This window comes from Rhipicephalus microplus, chromosome 3 (assembly GCF_043290135.1).
Source record: "Rhipicephalus microplus isolate Deutch F79 chromosome 3, USDA_Rmic, whole genome shotgun sequence".
NCBI lineage: Eukaryota > Metazoa > Arthropoda > Arachnida > Ixodida > Ixodidae > Rhipicephalus > Rhipicephalus microplus.
The window spans coordinates 138,975,238-139,000,383 of NC_134702.1; the positions used below are offsets into that span (position 1 = coordinate 138,975,238).

The 25,146-nt window shown below is 47.0% G+C and overlaps 1 protein-coding gene across 1 annotated transcript in view; it reads left to right on the plus strand.

The window, feature by feature from the left end:
* LOC142802972 (uncharacterized) overlaps window positions 1-25,146 on the plus strand; it is a 69,493-nt gene that overhangs the window by 17,832 nt on the left and 26,515 nt on the right. Inside the window, exons 6-10 of the mRNA XM_075888062.1 lie at window positions 992-1,075; window positions 3,431-3,594; window positions 5,057-5,224; window positions 8,109-8,168; window positions 22,412-22,542. Coding sequence (XP_075744177.1) covers window positions 992-1,075; window positions 3,431-3,594; window positions 5,057-5,224; window positions 8,109-8,168; window positions 22,412-22,542 — 607 coding nt within the window. The remainder of the gene's footprint in view (window positions 1-991; window positions 1,076-3,430; window positions 3,595-5,056; window positions 5,225-8,108; window positions 8,169-22,411; window positions 22,543-25,146) is intronic.

The following is a 25,146-nucleotide window of genomic DNA, read 5'->3' on the forward strand; positions in this document are numbered from 1 at the left end:
TACTTTCCACGCATTTTTTCACTTACCTTTTACCTCTTGTCGGGGTAAAAGAGGTGTTTTCGGAATCGTGGAATTGTACTTTCCCCGTAAGTGAAAAAAATAGTTTTGCTCTTTAGCCTCTTTTTAAGTGAATGTACGAAGGGACTGCAAGTTTTTTTTTGTATTTTATGCCTTGTAGTGCAGTGGCATTACTCCTGCCAGAAGGCAGCCCGCTGCCGCAAACCTTAAAAAAAACTTAGCGATCATTCCTGCAAAAAAAAAAAAAACTGTCATCATGTGCGTGGCATGCAATAAAAGCTTCATCGCTGATATCCATGAGAGAATATTAAAATCAGGTTTACACCCTTTCTCATGATACCCAAGAATGAGTAACTCTAAGTAGATTGAACGTGTTCGCCAGGAAGGTAAACTGAGTAGCGTGGTAATTGGTACAAAGAAGAGACAAATAAAAAATTAAACCAACCAACAAACAAATACGTCACTGCCTTTGCCAGATTCACACGTTTACTTTTCACATTCGTTGGCGTTGGGATACATCCTTTGGACTTGGGGTTGTGTTTTTGAAAGTAGACGTGTTTCTGAATGAGAAAGAGATGTTCCACATACAACAAAGCATAAAATTTCATTGTTAAATTTAAAAAAAATAATATAGTAGGTGCGTATACACTAAGATCTGCTGTCTGTTAGTGTTAATAAATTGTTAAAATAATCCAAATTTTCGCACTACAGTGGGACTTCAAACGAAACTATGGGTTTGGTACGTGAAGCTTAAGATACTTAAAAAATTCTTGTTTTTTATACTTCTTTTGGTGTAAGTCTATCTGGTGCGCACACACAAACACGCACAAACACACACGCACTACTACACACACACATACACCCTCACTCACTCACTCACTCACTCACTCACTCACTCACTCACTCACTCACTCACGCCTGTTGCCTCATTCAATAAAAACAGCCCGTCCTATAGTTTCTTTTTCGATTGCAGTGTGGGAACGGAAGTTGATGGCGAACAATCTGTGGGAACTGGCCTCTCCCTTGTACGAGCGGTGTATGCAGGGCGACGCCGCCGGTGAGTCGATCATTCGCCGCAATACGTTTTTGCATGCTAAAATATAAGTAGTGCCAACCAGCACTAGCCACCAAGCTGTTGCTTTGCATAGCTGCAGGGCAAATAATATAGAGGGGAGTAGATAGAAGCGAAACGGGTTACGCCAACAAACCCGAGGTAATAAAGCTAGACAATAAGTATACAACAATAAAATACACCAAGGTGTACGATGCTAGATATGACGTTCTCGAATAATTTTCAATTAGCCACGTGAAATGTCTATGTAGGAGGGCGATTCCCCTCATTGGAAGTACGTGGAACCCAAAGTTTAAGAGCGAATTCCGACCTTACGAAGATCATCGATAGTCGGGGTGATACACACAGAGGCGGAGAGGTGAGGGTGTCACGTAACAGTGAGTGATGAAAAACATGGAAAAAGGCACAAGGAAATGTTTTGAAATGTAATATCAGTGCAGGTAAGTTATGGCTAGATGTCATGGCACTGATGCTCACAATTCAGCTTTATCTATAGAAAGAACGAAATCAGCAGAGTTATTTTCAACCATTTCAAATGACTGCGTTAGGTTTAACTGACCTGGTTCACAGACTGACGCAGTTTACTCAAGTTTGGATTATGCGATGTGGAGCGCTGAAGACTGAAAATGCAAGAGCTTGAGAGATACGTCACAAAGTAATACTTTTTTTTTATTGCGTACTTGAGGCACTGAAAATATTTCTTTTTCAGTATGCTCGATAGCAATCGCCGTGGTCAGAAATCGAACCCTCGACCTCCGCGCTGATTTCTACATTTTGTTTATTTCTACAATCTGATGAAAAGTTGCGATAGTTGTAATACTGACGTGTTTCGTGTAGCGCTGAAAGAGGTGCAGAGTACAGGAATATCACTGTCTCGCTATTGGGTGATTTTCGATAAGACGGACAGAACACAAATTACGGCAGCTCCGCCCTATAGTGGTGCAAAACCTCAAGGAAAAAGTGGACCTAGGTGGCTTTCCTTGTTCTTTTTAATTTTTTTTTTATTTCTTCAATCTTTCTCTTCGTTTCTTGTGCGTGTTTTTCGTACCTGCTGTTTCGCATTACTTTCTTTCGAGATGTATTTTTTACAATTTCTCGCTTTTTGCCCCATTTCTTTCTGCCTCAGTTTGTTGATGTTATTTCTCTCTTTCTTTTCTTATCTGGCTCCCTGTTTTTTGTGTCTTTTTTTATTGTCTGTTTCTTTCTGTCATTGCTCTCATTTTCTGTTTGCCTTCGGTTATATTAATTTCTCTCTTTCTTTTTTTCTGACATTTTTCGATCGTTCCAACTGTTGTTTTTCCCCCTTTCTCTACTTACGTTCTTTTTTGTACGTCTATCCTTTTGCCTTCATTCTCGTTATTGCTGTCCATCTTTTCTTTCATCTTTTTATTTTTTTATCTCACTTTCTATTTGACGTGCTTCACGTGCTCATCTTCACCGAGTGCATTTTTCGATTAAGATAGTGTGGGGTAAAGTGCGGCGAAAAAGTTAAAGTAGTAAGTATTTGTTTGTCTTTCAGTTATTACAATGAAATGTCAACGACGAAAAAGTTTAAATAGTAACTATTTTTTGTCTTTGACTCATTACAATTAAACGTCAACGACGAAAAAGTTTAAATAGTAAGTATTTATGTCTTTCACTTATTACTGTAGCGGGCGATGACGCCGTAGATTGAGATAATTTTATTTGTGTGCACAAAGCAATTCGTATGCCGAGGCGCACGGCGCAGACGCGGCCAACATGCCTCACGTTATCTCCGGAGGGCCGCGGAAGATACGCAGTCACGCCCCTTTTGGTTGTCGTTTTCGGAGCCTGTTTTTCTTGGAAAATAAACTAGTCTTGTCCCAAACTTCAAGGAGTGTAGGTGCCTTCTTTTCGCGCCTCCGTGGGGCTAGTACGCTACATTACAATTAATCAAGAATGCAGACATTTTTCTTTAGGTACAAGGTATGCGCTACATAAATATTGTCATGTTGCTACCGTTCAAATGATGATGATGATATGTGGGGTTTAACGTCCCAAAACCACCACATGATTATGCTCATATTTTCGGACGCCCCTGCCAGAGTGCGTCCGCCTCTCACGCAGTGCCATATCTGACGCGGATGAGACTGGGTCTCATGCATAACGGCCGCAAGAAGACTTGTATTTTGACGACGTTTACAGTGAAGCGCGCAGATACGTGACCATTTTTTTTCAGGATAAATCTTAGAGTTGCGAGACAGCGCTCGTCTAGTACTTTCGGCTTCTTCGTCTTTCAGCGCTGCGTCTAACATGACGTTCATTTCTCGTCTCCTGGCCATTCGCGCTGGGCCTGATTCGTTATGCTTCATTTCACAGCCGTCGACTTGCCCAGGGACCTGGACGATTACTTTGAGTACGCCAACTCCACTCTGTCCGAGACTCTCGTGAAGGCGTACGAGCTCATTCCCCTCGTCGACCTCGTGGTGACCACGGCATTCCCTTGGTTAAGCGACGCCAACCGAAGCCTCCCAACGATGGAGGTGGGCATAGGCAGGGACGGGGGTAAGGGGGCGCAGAAAGGGTATGATCACTCTTCTAAATCACCTGAGGGGGGCGCGAAGTCTGCCCCATACTTTGACTCAAACTTGCCCCGCCATTGCTTAAAGAGCAGAGAGTTTTGGCCACGCAGTCCCTGGTGATGCATGGCAAGAACCACTTTTCTTAACTTTACTGCCGGAAAGCTAAGAATCTAAGAAAGGCAATTGTGAGGAGCAAGTCCTCGCTTCATTGTCATTTGTAATTCTATGGTAAAGTAACTGCTTCTATTATTATTATTATTATTATTATTATTATTATTATTATTATTATTATTATTATTATTAATATTATCATTATTATTATTATTATTATTATTATTATTATTATTATTATTATTATTATTATTATTATTATTATTATTATTATTATCTGGCGTTTTACGTCCCAAAACAAGGAGATGTTTACGAGAGATGCCGCGGGGAGAGCTCCGGATATTTTGACTATCTGATGTTTTTAAAGGCCAACTCAGGCAATTTTCGAGGTTAATATGTATCTCAATAAACATGACTGGGTACAATGCTTTGCTCATTTCTGTCATTCATGCCAAATTGCAGGCTTGAGAGATGCGCTGATTCTTTGCAAATGAATTTTAAAAGTTGCCTCGAAAAGCTGACGTCGCTTGCCAGAATTATTGACAACAATGTCTGTGTGACGTCATGTTTGACATGTAAACAGAAGTGACGCAACCGATGGTATCGCTATTTTGGCCGCTACAGTGTTTATTGTGCTGGTCACAAGGTGACAATAGCGGTGTTTGGCACGGGTATAGCACGGGAAAGCTTTCTTCCTTCCTCTGTGGTGTTTGGCCAGTGCTTCTCCGGTCTGACTTTCACAGTTTTCATACTTCGCGTCGGCGGAACCAGTATAGGGCCTCCGGTTCTTACCAAATAGTACGTCATACGCAGACAGGGCGCCCCATTGGGTTTCAGTTTCGGTATTGCACTTGTTTGTTTATTATAAATTGTTTTCAAATTTCCTGACCATTTCAGCTATTGGGCTCGTGACCAAAGTGTCTGTGGAACATAGAAACACCATTACCTTGGCATGGTAGAAAAATCGCCGGAGTTGGCCTTTAAACGTGCGCTGACATCGCACAGGCCTTCACTATTGCGCCTCCATTAAAATGGGAACGACGCGGCCGGGATCAAACCCGCGACTTTTGGGTCAGCAGCCCAGTGACGTAGCCACTGTTCCACCAACGCGGACCTTTCGTTCAGTGTTAGGCACGTTTTCTTTTGAGCTCCACCAATGAGGGATGAGTGGGGAAGATGAGATAAAACATGGCCGCCCAATGGGGAAGCCCATCAGGACGTGGGCGTGCCTGTATCGATGGCCGCCAATTCGCCCCTGCTAGAGTTCACTAATTGGTTCCTGTGGTAACGACCGTTTCTCCGCGGATCGCAGATTTCTCGGCTCAGGCCTCTCATGGATACTTCCTACGTGGGAGCGCCCTCGAGCTTGGCGTACATGTCTGGCCTCATTCGGGAGATCTGGAACGGCATCACTCCAAACAACAGCATCGGCAGAGACGATGCGACAAACCTGGCGTACATAGAAGCTAGCATCGCGGAGGTACCACATGCTTCTCACCCGATTATGGGCTCGTGTAGACAAGTCAGTAACGAACTACGATTTAGCGTTGTTCAGATATCCAAATTTTTGCGATTTGACAGAAAGAAATGATAGCACCTTCGCGCTTCTCTCTCTCACTTTCACTGTTTTGTTTGTTTCTCACTATTTTTCTCTTTCTTTTCCTGCCTTGCTGTCAGTCTTTTTTGTTTCCTTTTTCGCGACTGTTTCATTTCTATCGATGTTTCTGTCTTTTTGTGAACGCTTTTGTTTGTGTTCATTTTTTTCTTTTTTCTCTTCCTGTAGCTTTCTACCTCTCTCTCTCTCTCTTTCACGTGTTTCACGTGCTCAAATTCGATCGTGGAACGGAGTTACCATTGAACGCTTGCACCTGCTGTACTCGGTAGCGGGGCTCACCCAATGCTAGTGGTGCATAACCACCTGTATTTTTTTGCAACGCTGCGCAAACTACAGCAACCTTGCGATTAATATTGCAATCAATATGTGGCCACCTCAGCAGAACAAGTTTTCACGCATGTAACGTAGATGTTTCGGAGCACCAATAACGAACCAATCTTCATAAATTAAAATTCCCAAACACGTTACACTGTCTGGAACACAAAACCTGCTTCACACTTAGTACTTATACAATCGGCTATCAGTGTTCGTGTAAGACGTAAGGAACTACAGAGTAAGAGATTTACACAAAAATACCCTGCTTCTGCCTAGTTCTTATTTAGTGTCCCACCTGTTCTTGAATCGTACTGTTTGTAGCGTGAAGCTCGAAAAGCCCAAGTGGTATAGACAGGAGTGGAAACTACTGCTACACTCCTGCCTGCCTTCGCGCGGGAGTATCCACTAGAGTTACTCTATATGCTACCTTTAGATATGCTACCTAAAGGTAGCATATACAGTTACTTTAGTATCCACGGGCATGGAGCGCCGCCCTGTTGAGCGTGGCCGGAAACATTCGGACGTACAAACAATTGTTAGCGTGTACCATGGCACCGTGCGTGATGACCGGAGAAAGAAAAAAAAGCTTCGAGACCGGCGTTATCGTATTCATGAATGTCATAACCACAGAAAGTTTTTAGTAACAGGAAAAATAATCTGCATGCAGGCATACTTGACTCCCTCCAGCGTCGATTTCCACCAATGTACAGGGGTTAGTGCTCTCGAAAATATCACGAGTCTTTAAAAACTTGCCTTGGAAACGTTCAAGAAATCACACGAAAACTTGGGTTGCATAGGCTTCGTGTCGCATATTACACGCACCGTATTTATTAGATTGTAACACGACCACATTTCATTACGTCTAGGAAGAAAAAAAATACAATTTCGGTACTCGGTACCCGAGGGTTGACTTTAGCAGCAAAAATAAAAAATACCTCGTGTCACATTTGTGTAAATACGGTATTATATCTGACTGTCGCGAGCACAGTCCGAGACTGGTTAGAATACGATGACTGCTGGAAAAAGCGTGATGATATACGCATGTTGCATAACTGACCACACTCTGCATGTCAACCACAGAACCACTATGGAAGGTCATTTACAACCAGCTTGTTCAAAAGCATTCTTTTTAAGTATCAAGCTTAGACGATGACCGACGGCAAGCTTGCGAATGGTCTGCAGACGACTGCGAGTCGACTTCGTTAAAGTACGACCGTTGCGACATGTTTGCATTTCCGCTAACACCTCTAATCTCCACTTTACAGTGACCTTCTATGTGAAGGTTGCCATGGGCATTCTTTTCACGATTAACCGTCAGCCACGAAAACTTACTTTAAACACTGCGACACGAGCATTTTGTGGGCTCACGCTTGTCGTTGAACATACTATAAAAGAAAGCGCGTATGGCGAAACAACTTCTATAATACATAGTGCAAGAGCTGTGACTACCAACTACGTAAATGTGATGTTCTCACTCAAAACAGCTGTCAGGGCCGAATTCGGCTTCAGTGCTGCCTTAGAAACTACCAATTTTACTTCGAAGTGGGCGCATAACGAGCAACGTGCTTACTACGTCGAGCTTCGCAAGCGCTGTTTGAACACACTTATCTGTAAGTTTACGCCGTAAAATGCTTGGCACTACTTCGAAAGGTCACACTGTTTCTTCCGCGTCATAGACGTACTTCACTTCGGACAGCGTCCGCTCTTTTCGACAACACAGTCTGGCGAAAGTACCCGACTACCCACACCACATCGCTGAAACCGTGGTGGAGATTAATTGCTGGCATCGCTGTTCACCCGCTGCGTCGCTGTTTTCAGTGAAGTGTGCTATTCTTTGTTGTTCTTGCGCGTTCCAAAGTACCTACAGCACGACGCACATTGGGCAACGTGCGACGTGCACGAGGACACGTTAAAACATTCCCGTAGACCTCGCGATGGCCCAGTCCTACTAGCTTGTTTTATGCCAGCCCGCCAGGACGGCGCATCGTGTAAATTCTATGCCCTCATGGAGGAAGGGTATGCGCGCCGCCTGGGCAGCGCTGGCTTCCCTTGCAACCGCCTTGTACAAATTTAAAAAAATTTTAACGTTAGCGTTTGCTCTTTCGGATTGTGCGATACGTACGCAAACTTTCAAGCTCCATGGCCAGCAGAAGCATATGCTATAGACTGTAGACGACAAACGCTCGTTCATATTGAACAAATTTCTTACGATCTGCACGAATTAACCTGCTGAAAATTTTTGTAAGGAAATATTTCAGCCAATCATGACGTGACGTGTATCATCAGCTGATCAGCGGGTAAACACACTTGCGAAAGTCAAAATTTTGGAATTCGTCCCTTTTCTCTCTCTCTTTCTTTGAGAAAAGTGCCTCGCCCTGACCCGATTATACTCAATGCCTTTTCTCTTCTATACCCCCCCCCCCCCCCCTCGCAGCACGTTCCCCGTGTGATGCATAAGGTACCCTGGTCATTGCAGGAAGTAGCGGTGGGCACAGTAAGTGTTGTCTTTTCTTTTTCATTTAAAAACGGTTGTCAGTTACAACATAGAAGAAAAAGGTGGCCTCGCATCTGCATGTTCGACTGCAAATGTCGTAGAAATATGATAGTCTTCCGTCTGGAGAGAGTGAATAGAATAGAACATTTATTTTATTTTTGCGCGAAAAAATCGGTGAATGGAATTCTGCAGGCCCTATGTGCGACGTGAGTGCCATCTGACGGTAATCTCAAAAAACGAAAGGATGGCCTCCGTTATATAGCGAGCGTGCGCCGTGCGTGCACAATTTTGGAGGCCATATTTTGTAGATTTCAATGCACGTGGCAGCACCATATCGTTTTAGCTACAGTTACTGTGTATACTACCTTTAGATAGCAGAGAGCAAAAGGCGTTCATGTCATGCAGGAAAGCCACCCCTTCTGTCAGCAGCACTCGCATTCACACGGCTGAGTTCATCGGCAACATCTCGGCGTCCGTACAAGAAACGCCACACGAGCCGAGAGCGCGTCTGCTCTCTGTGGCCATGCAGTGTTGATTCGACTAACATTAAAAAATTGGCAGATCCCACGTACAGTGGGAATTGAAATGCGAAGCACACAAGAGGAATGTTGAAATGTCACTTAAAAATCAGCACAACGTTACGCGGTGGAGGGAAATGATGCCGTACATGACAGTGCGTGTCATGATTATCATGTCTGGATGTGTCGTTTAGCTTCGTCATCTATTCACGTCACATGATATCAAATGTATATGCGGAGCTAGCAAAATGGCCACGAGCACGCTATGAGCATGGTATGTTGTCATGTTCTTACATGACGAGCGTGTCAGGCTTTGTCATGTGTGCACCAGTCGTATATTTCGTCAACCATTGACGTCATGTAACACCTGATTTGATATATGTGGAGCTAGCAAAACGACCGCGAGCGCATCATGAAGGGCCCAATATATATATATACTCCAATGTAGCGTTGACGCGCGCGCATGCTGGGTACAGTGACGCTACGTTACCAAAACGTGAGCACTCTATAGTCTGACGCCAGGCGTGACCAGCGTCCGCCGGCGCGGCCCGACGGCAACCAGTGCGAAATGCGACGTGCTGCAGTTCGCGCCGATGCGTTACTCAAAAAACACTGCGTCTCCCTCTTTTCGTGACGGAGGGGTGCCGGACGCGCTGAAACGCGCACGCGTCAGAGCAACGCAGCGAGGCGCGCGCCTGCGAGTAAATGGCAGGCAGATCAGCGTCTGGCGTGGCAACACCGGCGTGACGCGACGAAATGAACGAGGGTGAGCACGCGCACCACGTCACGTTGAAATATGTTGGCGCCTTGACTGTGGCATGTAGTCATGTTCTCACATCACACACATCTCATGATTGTCATGTTTGCACCAGTCACATACCTTCGTCATCCATTGGCGTCACGTAATACTAAATTTGACATATGTGAAGCTAGCGAAATGGCCACGAGCGCATCATCAGTGTGGCATGTAGTCATGTTGTTACATGACAAGCATGTCATGATTATCGTGTTTGGATGTTTCATTTACCTATGTCGTCCGTTCGCGTCACTGAATAGCGAGTTTGGTACATGTGTAGCTAGTGAAACGGCCGCGAGCGCATGATGAACGTAGCATGCAGTCGTGTTGTTACATGACACGCATCTCATGTTTATTATGTTCGCACCAGCATCATATCTGCTTCATCCATTCACGTCCCGTAATACCGAATTTGGTATAAGCAAAGCTAGCAAAACGGCCACCAGCGCACCATGAGCGTGGCATGTAGTCATGTTGTTACATTACACGCATCTCATGATTATCATGTTTGCACCAGTCACATAACTTCGTCATCCATTCATGTACTGCGATACCGCATTTTGTACATGTGATGCTAGCGAAACGCCCGCGAGCGCATCATGAGCGTGGCATGTATTCATGCTGTTACATGACACGCATGTCATGATTTTCATGTTAGGGTCTGTCGCTTGTGTTCGTCATGCAATCATGCCACACACTACCAGTTTTGCATCATTTGCCATGTGAACGAAACCACCGCAAGAGCTGCAGGATCATGAAATGTAAATCATGACATTCATGACATGCATGACATGATTTTCATGTTCTGACTAGTCAATTATGTTCTTCATACAGTCATGTTATACCATACCAAGTTTGGTAATGATACCATTATCGAAACAGCCAGGAGAGCTAAGAGTCGTAGGCGGCTAGATAGATAGATAGATAGATAGATAGATAGATAGATAGATAGATAGATAGATAGATAGATAGATAGATAGATAGATAGATAGATAGATAGATAGATAGATAGATAGATAGATAGATGCGCTTAAAGTCGCCGACGTTGCTTAAGAAATGCGTCACAATTATTTGAGAGAGAAAAGCCCTCGCACTCGCAGCAGATGACCGTTCATGGCGGTGGCTTCCGGGACGCCAACCGCGCGTGCTCGAAGCGCCATGCAGCTCCCGCTAGTAGAGATCAGTGGCTTCAACGCGAGGCGTTTGTGACGCGACCGGCGTCCGTTGGCGCGTATAAGCGTCACCCCCGGAAGCTTTTCAGGCCTGCGCGTCACGTGACGTGACGTCGACGACGTCACATCGCGCCGGCCGGCCGGCCGCCCTTCGCTGGGTGGCTGCGCCAGCCGCGAGCGCCCTTCACGCCTACCGACTCGGGCGAGGTTCCTTGACAACATGTCCGCACGATTTATCAAGGTATCCATTGATTGTATGGTTTAACGCGCCGACGCAACGCAGGCGATGAAGCGCGCCGTAGGGGAGAGCTCAGGATCAAGTTTTAATACCTGGGAATCTTTATTGTGTGCCGAAATCTCGTACACACGGGCGTTTTTGCTTTTCGCCTCCATCAGAAATGCGGCCGCCGCAGCCGGGTATCGAAACTGCGCCCTAGTGCTCAGCAGCGCTACGCCTTAGCCACTGAGCCACCGTTGCGGGGGAACTTATCAAGGTATCAAGAAATAATGAATATCGTGAATGGAATAATGCGTATTTATTTATCACAGCCAGACGCCGTCTGTACAAATATCACAGTGCACATTGTTCTCGGTCCAGGCAGACGACAGGCAACACAAGATGTTGCCCTTAATGCTGAAAATATGCCAAAAGTACAAAACACAATATCTTGCCACATAAAACTCAGAAAACAAAACAGATTGTAACAGCAAAAACATCCCCGAGCTTTGGAACAGAAAAAGCACACTTTCATTTAAATTGTAGGTTAGAGGAAAACATACCATTCGTTTATCATAGTAGCAGTAGCAACACAAGGTATCAGGTTCAAACACTTGCCAAAAAATACAATACAAAAGAACACTGGTGACTAAATTGTGGTCCACAGCATGATAAATGACAGAAAGAAAAGTAATTGTACTGCCACAGGTAGGTGCATGTCCTAGGGAAAAAATCAAACAAAAATCTAAGAAAAAAACAAATCACAGTGCACAACATGTCTGTACACAGAGTGCACAAGGAAAGTGTACACAGCTTAGGTACCAAAACGGACTGTACAACTGCTACAGTGGGCACCGAGGCAGTTCGAGTTAAAAAAAAAAGAAAAAAGTACAGCACCTTTAAAAGCTAACAACTTGTAAAGAGATACAAAACTGGAAACAAGGCTCAAACAAGGGAATGTATTGCTTGAGCCAGGTGGCAATAAGTGCAGCGCTCCTCAGACAGCATCGACAGGTTGTTCAAAATTTCCAACAAGGAACTTACTTTTTGAACTGAGTCTGGTACAACAGCGCTACCAAGGTTCTTGATTGGTGAACCTTGATAGCAGGCAAAGACTTCAAGGTTTGCAAACACGGTCAATGACGCATTCAAACAAGGTTCACGATAGTCGATAATGTTCAAAAACATGGAGCACTCTTCTTTATGAATCACAGTCCACTTTGGAGACACTGACACCCCTTGCAGGCGAGCCCTTAGTTCTTCGAGGGACGAAAACCAGTCTCGTTTTTGCTCCGCTTCATATGACGCCAGCGACTTTTCTACAGCACGGGCGAGTTGGGAGGCTTCTTGTCGGCTCCTCTTGGCGTCAGGGGTTTCTCTCGTGCTCTGGTCTCGTACTGATAGGTAGGACGGACAGCCGGAAAATACCGTTGGGACAGATCCAGGACGCAACCGTGGTACTGGGAGTGCAACTTCAATAACTCTCCCTGTCCTTGGATCCGTCTACGATGTCGTCTTCTCAATGCATGAAGCGTCGAAATGATTCGCGCACACCTGCAAAAACGTTTCAAGAACGTCTGAGACGCCACTTCTCAAAAGAAAAAAATGTGCTCCCGTTTGCATGACCGCGTTTACAGTCCGTGTAGCTAAAACAAAGTCTACCTACGTTTCGCAAGCATCTAAATAAAAGCGCTGCGCTAAGCGGTACAAGCAACATGAAAGGAAACACGGGAGCGTGATGTCACCGCACTCCACGAAGCGCTTCCACCGAGAGCTTGCAAGAATGGACGACACCACGGCACTGTTAGTGAACAAAGCGCAGCTGACCATCCTTGCTGCGAACGCTGCTGGCGTCAGCGCTTCGCGAGGCCCGGCGGCCACACGCTCAAGTATTTCCCATCATAGGTGATTTCTACCCGAACAAGCAACGACAAGCTAAGAACAGGAGCATCTCAAATTCTTACCTTAGTGCACGAAGTCGGCACGAAGTCCTTCCTAGGAATGGCGCGTAGCCATTGTTTGAGAGCGTCGGCGTCTTTAGGGAAGGAAAACACTTGTATCTTCTTTCCTGTTTTGTAGTTGCCGGTGCATCCGGGTACACAACACTTATTCGGCATTGTCGCATCACTCCAGCATCACGCACGGAAACGAAATTGCCGCAAAACAACAACGGAAAGCAACAAACGTGAAACACCGTCAACACCACGCCGCCGAACCGTCACCACCTACGCCCGCGCTGCGCTCGCTGCCGCTGCGGCTTCCCCGAGAGTCGGCCGGCCGGAAATGACGTCAAATTGCTGGGCGCAGGCCTGAAAAGATTTTCCGGGGGTGACGGTATAAGGCTGGTGTTGTTTCAAGGCACGGGGCGTTTGCAACTTCCGGTCGAATCCACTGATTTTTGTGGGGCAGGAAAAGCTGCTCCATGTAGTAGATGTCGCGACGGTGCTGCTCTACATTTGTCAACGGAACATACAGGGAGCACTTTCAGTCCACTAATGTAATAGACTTGCTCTCCATGGAGCAGAAGAAAGTATTACCAGAAGTGCTTCGAATCTGCCTATGGATGGCACCATTACTTACCTAAACTGTTTTTATATGCTGAAACTAGGTACCTTTGCATGCCCTAAGCTTTGCTCCTTGGTTGCTTCCTTTTAAATGCGAATGCATTTCTTTGTTGGGCTATGTCAGGCATCCAGCGTTGTCCGCAGTGGTGTCAGGGCGCCGGCAGGTGTCATCACTTTGCTCTCACTCCCTCTCCCACGGCAACAGCTGTGGGTGCATGCTTATGCCCACCTTTAGCAATCGGAGGATGTAGTGCGAGAGAGTGTAAGAGAGGGCGGGTGCAGTGCTCAGGCGCTCCCTCTCTCGCCGTTCGCTCTCTGTCTTCCCTGCGCCCCACTCTCCCGCCCGCTCGCGCCTTACTCTCGACTGTTTTTTCCCTAGCTGTTTTCTTCCACACGCTGGGTATAGGACACTCAGCCCAGCTTCTGGGTTTTCGGGCCCCAAGCGTCCCGCAGGAGACATATACACCACGGTACCGTGCACAATGCCTTTCCAACCTCCGTTAACGAGGAACTAGAAATGTCAATCTACGTTTCTACGTCAATAGGTGACCAGTAAAAGAGCGAGGAATTGTGGGGTGCGTCATCTGCTACAGGCTTCCGGTTCGAGAAGAGTAGGCGACGGCGAACCGGTTCACCGCAAGCCTCCGAGTGTTCGGGATATGCGCACGTGGTCGCCCGTTTATCTTCGTTCCGATAAACCATGATCGGTTGTTCAGCCGTTTGCTGCTCCAACTCGTGCATGAAATGCCAACGGCGTGTATCGATTCCCATGGAACGAAGAAGGAAAATGAGGTAGGCCGCGGCTGTGAAGAGAGCCACAGTGACAGGTAGCCTTGGAATACGGAAAGTTGAAGCCACAGTGTTCAAAAACCATTTTATCACAGATACGTGTGTCATCATCATCATCAGCCTGACTACGTCCACTGCAGGACAAAGGCCTCTCCCATGTTCCGCCAGTTAACCCGGTCCTGTGCTTGCTGCTGCCAATTTATACCCGCAAACTTCTTAATCTCATCTGCCCACCTAACCTTCTGTCTCCCCCTAACCCGCTTCCCTTCTCTGGGAATCCAGTCAGTTACCTTTAATGACCAGCGGTTATCCTGTCTACGCGCTACATGCCCTGCCCATGTCCATTTCTTCTTCTTGATTTCAGCTATGATATCCTTAACCCCCGTTTGTTCCCTAATCCACTCTGCTCTCTTCTTGTCTCTTAAGGTTACACCTACCATTTTTCTTTCCATTGCTCGCTGCGTCGTCCTCAATTTAAGCTGAACCCTCTTTGTAAGTCTCCAGGTTTCTGCTCCGTAGCTAAGTACCGGCAAGATACAGCTGTTATATACCCTCCTCTTGAGGGATAGTGGCAATCTACCTGTCATAATTTGAGAGTGCTTGCCGAATGTGCTCCACCCCATTCTTATTCTTCTAGTTACTTCAATCTCGTGGTTCGGCTCTGTGGTTATTACCTGCCCTAAGTAGACGTAGTCTTTTACAACTTCAAGTGCACTATTACCTATCTCGAAGCGCTGCTCCTTGCCGAGGTTGTTGTACGTTACTTTCGTTTTCTGCAAATTAATTTTAAGACCCACCTTTCTGCTCTCCTTGTCTAACTCCGTAATCATGAGTTGCAATTCGTCCCCCGAGTTACTCAGCAATGCAATGTCATCGGCGAAGCGCAGGTTACTAAGGTATTCTCCATTGACTCTTATCCCTAACTGTTCCCATTCTAGACCTTTGAAAACCTCCTGTAAGCACGCGGTAAATAGCATTGGGGAAATTGTGTCCCCCTGCCTTACACCCTTCTTGATTGGTATTCTGTTGCTTTCTTTATGAAGCACTATGGTAGCAGTTGATCCGCTGTAGATTTCTTCGAGAATGTTTATGTATACTTCATCTACGCCCTGATTCCGCAGTGTTTGCATGACGGCTGATATTTCTACTGAATCAAATGCCTTCTCGTAATCTATGAAGGCTATGTATAGGGGTTGGTTATACTCTGAGCATTTCTCTATTACCTGATTGATAATATGAATGTGGTCAATTGTTGAGTAGCCTGTTCGAAATCCTGCTTGTTCCTTTGGTTGATTGAATTCTAATGTTTTCTTTACTCTGTTAGTAATTACCTTTGTAAATAGCTTGTATACTACAGAGAGCAAGCTGATCGGCCTGTAATTCTTCAAGTCCTTGTCATCTCCTCTCTTATGTATTAAGATGATGTTAGCGTTCTTCCAAGACTCTGGTACTTTTCCCGTCAGGAGACACCTCGTAAACAGGGTGGCTAGTTTTTCTAACACAATCTGTCCTCCATCTTTCAGCAGATCTGATGTTACCTGATCCTCACCAGTAGCTTTGCCCCTTTTCATGCTCTCCAAAGCTTTTCTGACTTCTTCTATCATTACTGGTGGGGTGTAATCTGGGTTACTGCTAGTTCTTATAGTATTAAGGTCGTGGTTGTCTCGACTACTGTACAGATCTCTGTAAAACTCCTCCGCTATTTTAACTATCCTATTCATATTGGTAGTTATTTTGCCTTCTTTGTCCCTTAGTGCATACATCCGACTTTTGCCTATCCCAAGTTTCCTCTTCAATGCTTTGACACTTCCTCCGTTTTTCAGAGCGTGTTCAATTCTCTCCATGTTATACCTTCTTACATCGCATACCTTACGTCTATTAATCAACTTCGAAAGCTCTGCCAGTTCTATTTTGTCTGTTGTACTTGACACTTTCATGATTTGACGCTTCTTAATTAGGTTCTTCGATACGTGTGTATTCCACACTAAAAAAAGCTTACGCATGAATTAGCTGCGAATATTATATTAAGAAATAAATTGTGACGCAAACGCCTAGCAAATATATTGTTGCGTACATGCACGAAGATAAAGAAGCGTATACGCTTAACGCACTTGTCGCCCAGAGCGAGAGACGAAGAAGAGGATCAGGAGGATCTTTAACCACTCGGCCGCTTCTGAGCTGCCCCTCACGACCTAATAAACGGCCCCTTTCAACGTCTACCAGTCTCTTTCAAACGTAACAGAGTGGTGGAGGAGCTGGGTAAGTGCTTCAACTACGGAACGATCACTGCCACAGCTTCGACGAAGCCGTCGACTTGCCGGTCTCCCACCATCTGCCGTGAGTGACTTCGACATGCCCGAAGAAGCAGCCGTTTCCAGGACGGCACCATCTGGCCCGCTTCCGTACTACCGAGTTCCACCGCCCTTCGGAGGAAAAGCCGAAGAAGGTGTCGACGCCTGGCTCACCAAGTACAAACGTGTGGGCAAGTCCAACAGTTGGGATACAGCCACTATGCTGCCAACGTAGTGTTCTTCCTGACAGACACCGCACTGGTATGGTACGAGAACCACTAGGACGCACTCACGACGTGGGATCTTTTTGTTGAAGAGCTCAGGGCATGTTTTGGCGACTCGGTTGCTAGAAAGAAGCGGGCTGAGCAAACACTGTCGCAACGGGCACAGCTATCAGGTGAGACATGCACCACTTACATAGAAGAAGTGTTAAGGCTGTACAAGGTGGTCTGTGCTACCATGTCGGAAGAGGACAAAGTTGGGCATCTGCTCAAAGGGATTGCTAAGGACGTGTATAATTTTTAATTGGAAAAGAAAGCCTCAGTTCTGTGTCCGACGTCATTCAGCATTGCCGAACGTTTGAAACGCTCCAGATGCATCGAATTGCGCCCAAGTTTGATCGGCTGGCTAACGTTACAACTGTCGCCAGTGTGGACACAAATCCTGGCCTCGACCTTTTTTCTACCATTCGACAGATTGTTCGTGAGGAACTGTCCCACCGAGAAACATCGTGTTCGACAGCTGACCATCGCGAGTTGTCTGCCACGTGAGGCTATGGATGTGTCTTCTTTGACCCCATGGCAACCGACGATGAGCGCGGCAACTGTGGAGTACAGCCCAGCCCCACAATCAAGGATGACAACCAGATTTCCCGCGTCGCAGTATGACCGACGCTCTCAGCGCATTCCTCCTCGACACCCGACGTCTCGGTACGACGCACCCGACCAGTACATCCGTCATACAAGAGCAAATGATGACGCTCTATTCATCGACGAGCGACCGACGTTTCGACCTCGGCTGGTGTGCTATTACTGCGGTGTGCCAGGCCACATATCGCGATTTTGCAACCGTCGGGTGACTCCTCGGTATACACAACCATCCGACTCTTCACGACCCTTCGAACAGCCTCATGGTGTCCGGCGGCCGGCCCACATACCACCTGATGACAACTATTAGCCCAGCAACTTCCGCAACCACTCCCCGGCATCTGACAGGAGTTTAACGCCCCAACCGCGACCTCGTGCTCATCGTTCTCCTTCACCGCTGCGTCGCAAAGTGCCCTCTTCGCCACCGGAAAACTAGCCAGCGCGGCCAATGGGGGTGAGGTCACTGGAAACGTGCTACTGAGAGAAATACCTCCTGTGTGTATGTTTAAAAACAAAGTGCGTGTTTTGGTGGATTATGTGCCTGTGATGGCCTTGGTGGACACAGGTGCAACGATTTACGTGATGAGTGCTTCCTTTAAAGACGTGTTAGGGCGGAAAGTTGTTTTTACCTGGGATGAAAGTTTGACGTTCTGTGGAGTGAGTGGAGAGCCATTGCGCCCTATTGGTGTGTGTAGTGCTGAGGTATTTTTGTTAGACCTTATGATAACGACATAGTTTGCGATTATTCTTAGGTCGACACATGATGTCATTCTCGGCATGAACTTCTTGCGAGAATGCGGTGCCACTGTAGACTGTCGCACGGGGAAAGTCTTTGTAAGTGGCCAGATGCCTTCAGAACTTCTGCAAACTCCAGCGAATGACCAAACTACGCTGTGCGTCTGTGGCGATACGTTCATACCTGCGTTGTTTACCGTACGTGTTCCTGTTGTTTGTCGCGACGCGGATTCTGACAGCTTCGATGCGAGCGTAGAATCAATGCACATAAACTGCGTGAAGAAGAATGTGTTGGTTCCCCATTGTGTGGTGTCGATTGATGGCGGACGAACTGGCTTATGGACTGTAAACTGTTCCTCTGAGCCCGTGACACTACCCAATGGTTTGAAATTAGCTTCGGTCAGCAAAGAACACGTGACATTATCAGTGGTTGAGCTCACAGACGTGCCGGAAGAACGTGACGGAACTGGTTGTCACAATTTGGACGGGGCGCTTATGGCAACGATAAATAAGTCGCTTAGCTCAAGCGAGCGCCGAACTTTAATGAATGTGCTGTTGAAGCACGTTTTGGTATTAGACTTTGCGCAGAAGGGCAAAGTAGTCCCTATCCCCCTGTCTTGAACGCGCCATACCATCAACACTGGTGCGGGAAGTCCGATTCGCCAAAAACCATATCGTGTTTCCCCGTCAGAAAGACAAATTATCAACGACCAAGTGCAGAAAATGATGCAAAAGGCAGTGGTACAAAAGTCAGCCAGTCCGTGGGCAGCACCGGTAATCCTTGTTAAGAAGAAAGATGGATCTTGGAAGATTTTTCGTCGACTATCGCCGACTGAATGCCGTTACTAAAAAAGACGTATACCCGCTGCCCCGTATAGAGGACGCAATAGACTGCTTACATTCGGCCTCTTATTTTTCCTCCGTAGACTTACGATCCAGTTATTGGCAAATTCCGATGCACCCAGAGGACAAGGAAAAGACTGCCTTTGTAACCCCTGATGGGCTCTTTGAATTCAACGTGATGCCATTTGGACTATGCAATGCACCGGCAACGTTCGAGAGGTTTATGGACACCATTCTGCGTGGCTTGAAGTGGAACATCTGCATGTGCTACCTCGACGACGTCGTCATCTTTGGCCGCACGTTCAGTGAACACAACTCTCGTCTGGATACTGTTTTCAACTGCATCCGAGACGCCGGCCTAATTTTAAACTCGAAGAAATGCCACTTCGGAGACCGCCAGACGCTTGTGCTCGGGCATCTCGTTGTCAAGGATGGCATCCACCCTGACCCCCAGAAGACAGCAGCAGTTGAGGCGTTCAATGCGCCGCGTTCCGTCAAGGAGCTTCGTAGTTTCCTGGTGCTTTGTTCGTACTTCCGCCGCTTTATTCCGAAGTTTGCCGACGTTGCGTATCCTCTCACATGCCTCTTTCGAAAGGACAATTCCTTTGAGAGGACTCCGGAATGCGATTCTTCATTCCGTCAATTGAAGTTTTCACTGACGTCATGACCCGTCCTTCAGCACTTCAGTCCTTCTGCTCCGACAGAGCTTCATACGAATGCTAGCGGCATAGGTATTGGAGCCGTCCTAGTACAACGTTACGGCGACCGCGAACACGTCATCGCATACGCAAGTCGCTCCCTAAGCAGGCCGGAACAAAACGTTACGGAACAAGAATGCCTGGTGGTATTATTTGCAATTCAGTGGTTTAGGTCTTACCTGTACGGACGCCCATTCCCAGTCGTAACAGACCACCACTCGTTGTGTTGGCTTGTCAACCTTCGTGACCCTTGTGGTCGCCTTGCGCGCTTGGCACTCCGGCTACAAGAATAACGTTTTACCGTCGCTTACAAGAGTGGTCGTCGACAGGCTGACGCGGACTGTCTTTCACGTATGCCACTTAGCACAACAGACTATGAATCCGATGACCTTGACCAGCTTGTAGTGTCTGTGTCGTCTACGTTCCCGGACAATCCCAGTTTCAGAGCAGAACAGCGGAAGGACGCTAAACTAGCACCACTATTCGCTGCTGCATCCGCTTCCACTAGTGCACGCCGTTTCAGTATGCGTGATGGACTGTCGTTCAAAAGGAACCTCTCCAGCAGTGGCGCGCGTTTCCTTCTAGTGTTCCCAGAGAGCCTGCGAACAGTTATTCTGAGTGTCATGCACGACGACCCTACATCTGGACATTTAGGTTTGGCGCGGACGCTTCACCGGACTAAAAAGTGCTTTTATTGGCCTGGTATGCAGAGGTCTGTTGAGAGTTATGTGGCAAGCTGCATGCAATTTCAGCGTCACAAACGCCCATCAACTGGTCCAGCTGGTCTTCTACAGCCGATTCCTACTCCAAGTGCACCTTTTGAACAAGTGGGCATTGACTTTCTGGGCCCCTTCCCAAAATCAGCTAAGGGCAACCGATGGATAATTGTTTGCGTCGACTACCACACACGCTACTGCAAGACGGCGGCCGTCCCCTCCGCAACTGCCAGTGAAGTCTCGTCGTTTTTGTTACAGTACGTCATCCTCCGACATGGCCCACCTCGCCTGATTATCGGTGATCGTGGTCGACAATTCACAGCGGATGTCGTGGAAGAGCTACTCCGTTTATGCGAATCCCGCCTGCGTCACTCGACACCATACCACCCCCAAACTAATGGGCTGACGGAGCGTACCAACCGCACCATTATCAACATGTTGTCTATGTATGTCTCATGAGACCACAAGAACTGGGATGACGTACTCCCGTTCATTACTTACGCTTTCAACACCGCGAAGCATGAGATTATAGTCTATAGCCCTTTCTTTTTGCTTTATGCATGTTCGCCCCGGCACACAATCGACACAATATTGCCTTTATGTGACCACGGCAACGTCACTGTCACCGAGACTCTCTGCCTTGCCGAAGAGGCGCGTCGCATAGCTCAAATACGAACATTGGCATCGCAAGACAAAGCGAAGGCACGCTATGACATTCACCATCGATCAGTGATTTATCGCCGTGGTGATCTGGTGTGGTTGTGGACTCCGATGCGCAAGCGCGGGTTATGCCAAAAGTTTTTGGCCACTTACGATGGACCTTTTGTCATTGCCGACAGACACTCAGAGGTCAACTATGTAATAGCTCGTTTCACGGCGAGTGGTCGACGAGCTGCCAAAACTCAAGTGGTTCATGTTGCCCGCCTGAAACTGTACACGCCACGACAACTCGACTGACTCGTCCGGTGGCCTTCGTCTGCGCGGAGAGGAATGTTGCGTACATGCACGAAGACAAAGCGCATACGCTGAACGCACTTGTCGACCAAAGCGAGAGAGGAAGAAGAGGATCAGGAGGATCTTTAACCAGTCGGCCGCTTCTGAGCTGCCCCTCACGACCTAATATACGGCCCCTTTCAACGTCGACCAGTCTCTTTCAAACGTAACAATATTATGGGAACGCGCGGGTGAAACCAACTTGTCATACGAGATGAGCGCCGGCCTTTGCACTCATATATATGACCAAAAACGCAAAATCTTCACTCAAGAATAAGTTTACACGAAGCGCTGGACGAGTTCACTTGCGTTATCTTGGTGAAACTGTGTGCCAGGGAAGCAAGTGCGTTAAAAAAGTGTAGGGTTTTGATTATTCCACGCCGTCTACGTCTGACTTTATTGTTTATGTGCCGCCGTGCCGCGCAGCTTGATCAAGATCACCGTTTAAATAAGCATCTAACTTCGGCTAAGAAATACATCTTATAGCGCACTGAAGGCTAGGAAAAAAAAGATATCTAAACGCACTCAATAAGTGCTGTGCTTCATGCCGACCGACTGACGATGTCGGCCGAAGCAGCAATCCCGAAATGAACTCTTAGCACACTGCTACAGTCATCCCCATCCCCTGAGATCTTTAAAATGGTGATTTTTTATCAGCAGTAACGTATCATACAATGAAAACTGTTTTCTGCATCGACTCATCTGCTAGCCAAACTGACAGTACCCCCGAACAGCATGAAGGCATTGCAGATCATTTTAGTGCGATAAAAGTTTCCTTGTCGTTCATGGCTTTCGTAGCTTGTCATCATCACAGTCAGGGTTAGCAAAAACAAAAAAAAACTTCTACAGCACTTAAATTGCACGGAGAGGTGTTTTTTTTCAACGGAGCTGCACAAAAATGCACGCGTGCCGCTGCTAACCCGCGTGGTGCGTCGAACTGGAAGCCGTCGTATCCCACAGTTCCCTGCGATTGCCCATTTTACCAGTCACCTATAGTCTCTTTGTGGAAGCACAGCCCGCAATCCATGTTTGCTTCCGCTTCCAGGAAGCCTTCGAATGGGAAATTGCTGCCTATTTACAAAACTACGGGCGCTACACTGATCAAGGAAAGGTGCGCGTCATGTTCCCGGATGGTCTGACAGCGCTGCAAAAGATCATCGGAAAGAACTCGAAGGAGTAAGTGAAGTATATGCATTCTTCCCGCACGCATCACTAGCTTACTCTAACGACGTGGTCTTGGTCCACCTTCGATTAACGGCTGTTCTCAGTGATCATTCATGTTGAAATTTTCATGAAGTGCGTGCGTGTGCTTGCATGTAAGAAAAAAAAAAAAGCATGACTGATACCTCCATCATAGGAATCGGTTTATCACGAATGCAAAGAGTGTATTTGCAAAAGTAGTTCATATTTATAAAAATTGATATATGCAGATTTCACAATGTCCTAATTTTTGAAAGATATAGCACCGCTTGGTGTAAACGCACCCACGTTTACGCCTAAAGGCACATCTGTATCCCGACGACTGATTTAGCTGTTGTAGTGGCTGAAGTTGTTAACATTACACGGACAATACATGTGGTGAATCCAGTGCGAAAATGGCATTGACACGCACATAATGAACACTGGTACTCGATATGCACGTTCTCGCAGCGTTGTAACACGCGAGGAGAGATGACATGCATCGTGTCCCTTCATTCCCGACCATTTTTTTCTCACTGGTTGAGTGCGGAACATGGTGCGACAGCCATTCGAGCGTCAGAGATACGTTTTTTTTTCATGATAAACAGGAGGGCGCGGACATTGGACATGAACCAACACTAACTAGCCCAACCTTTGTGCGGGTGCTATCACCCCTGTAAAGTTGTTTGCGCCTCGAGCACACGTGTTTCGCGCATAGAACGCATTTCAAGTTCACGACTACCGAGCGCTAGGTGGCGTTGTGCTCGCGAGCGTTTATCACCACCCCCATCGTCAAGATTGTTAGACCGTAGCGGTGGCGCTTGGCGGCAAGCTTTGGTGTTGGCAGAGGAGAGATGAGTGTCTCTGTGCCGGGTGGCAGTTTGCCCGAATGGTTGTCTCTTGCGGTGGGTTCCCGGAGCGCGGCACCGCGGGTTGCGCGCCGGGGGCCCTCGTGGTAAGTCGAGCGTTGGCGAAGTCGCCTTGAGTGTGTTCTTGGGTTTATGTTGCTGAGTGTTGTGTAAAATAGTGTAAGGTTGTTTAGCATGTGTATAAGAATTGATGTATAATAATTCCGCATGACGATATGGTCGTTTTAAAAACAGTTAAATACATGAGTGTTGTTTGGTTTGTTTTGACCACGTCTGCTGTGTCCGTTCACTTCAAGAGCGTGGTGACGCTCCCCACATCAAGACCGCATACCTTTAAATTTAATGATATATTTTACAGCGAAAGCTGTTATGAGATCAAAACTCGGGTCACGCGTGGCGCCATAGTTGTCCGCCGCCACCGGTAACTATAACCACGTTGCACGAAATAGAAAAAAAAAACTCCTAGTACACAAGACACAGTGGGGCCAGAACCCTGGTCCGCTGAGTGCCAGCCCAGTATTATACCACTGAGCCACGCCGGTGCTTGGGACTTGTTGGCAAGCTTGCCTTAGGCAGGCTTGATGTCGGGAAAGCAATCGTGTTAATACGACTTGTAAAGCATTTCAAAACAGCGAAACAACCTGTCGTCGCACAATACGAATAGATTAACGAGTGGGTGGTCCAACGCTCCAACTCAACACAAAAGTTTGTTTTTTTTCTCCCATTAACTGAGGCGCATACCTTCTTCCGGCATAATTCTTCGGGGTTGTCAGCCGCTGCACGAACAATTGACACCAAATTCTTTGCAAGTGATTAGCGCATACCACGCTTCTAAGTAGAATGACGAAAAATAGCATAACGAATACCGGCCTACTACCCTAAATCTTTTGTTTTTAATGCTGTAGAGGATGTCAAGCAAGTGTGATTGCTGCAGCTACCGTTTAAAGAACGCTCTGAAAGGCCGCTGTTCTAGCTTTCGCTGTAACTGTTGAGCGCATTCCGCGCGGGCCTGGCTTTTTTTTTGTTTTTGTAGCGTAAGCTGTACTGGCTGAGGTTGAGCAGTTTCGAGTAGCTTGTCGAGTGTCGTGCAGCGCATGGCCATGGAGTAGTGACGTCACACGGTGTACAGTTGGCGCACCGGAAGCATGTAAGATCCTGGATTGACGTGTCACTAGTGGGCTGGCGCGCGCACTTTACTACCGTGAGCTTGCCAGCTAGGCCGTCTGTCTGTCTGTCTGTCTGTCTGTCTGTCTGTCTGTCTGTCTGTCTGTCTGTCTGTCTGTCTGTCTGTCTGTCTGTCTGTCTGTCTGTCTGTCTGTCTGTCTGTCTGTCTGTCTGTCTGTCTGTCTGTCTGTCTGTCTGTCTGTCTGTCTGTCTGTCTGTCTGTCTGTCTGTCTGTCTGTCTGTCTGTCTGTCTGTCTGTCTGTCTGTCTGTCTGTCTGTCTGTCTGTCTGTCTGTCTGTCTGTCTGTCTGTCTGTCTGTCTGTCTGTCTGTCTGTCTGTCTGTCTGTCTGTCTGTCTGTCTGTCTGTATCCGTCCATCCATCTGTCTGTTTGTAGTGCGCGCTACACGTATATCCTGGCATAGCCAAGCTGAGCCACAGCTATTTTTTTTGTATGGACAGTTATTACACGTCAAATACATGAAGAAGAGCGCTGGAATAGGACGGACACGTGTTTGCGTCTTCTCGTCTCCGTCTTAAGCGTTGTTATTTCACTCAAACCCCGTCAGC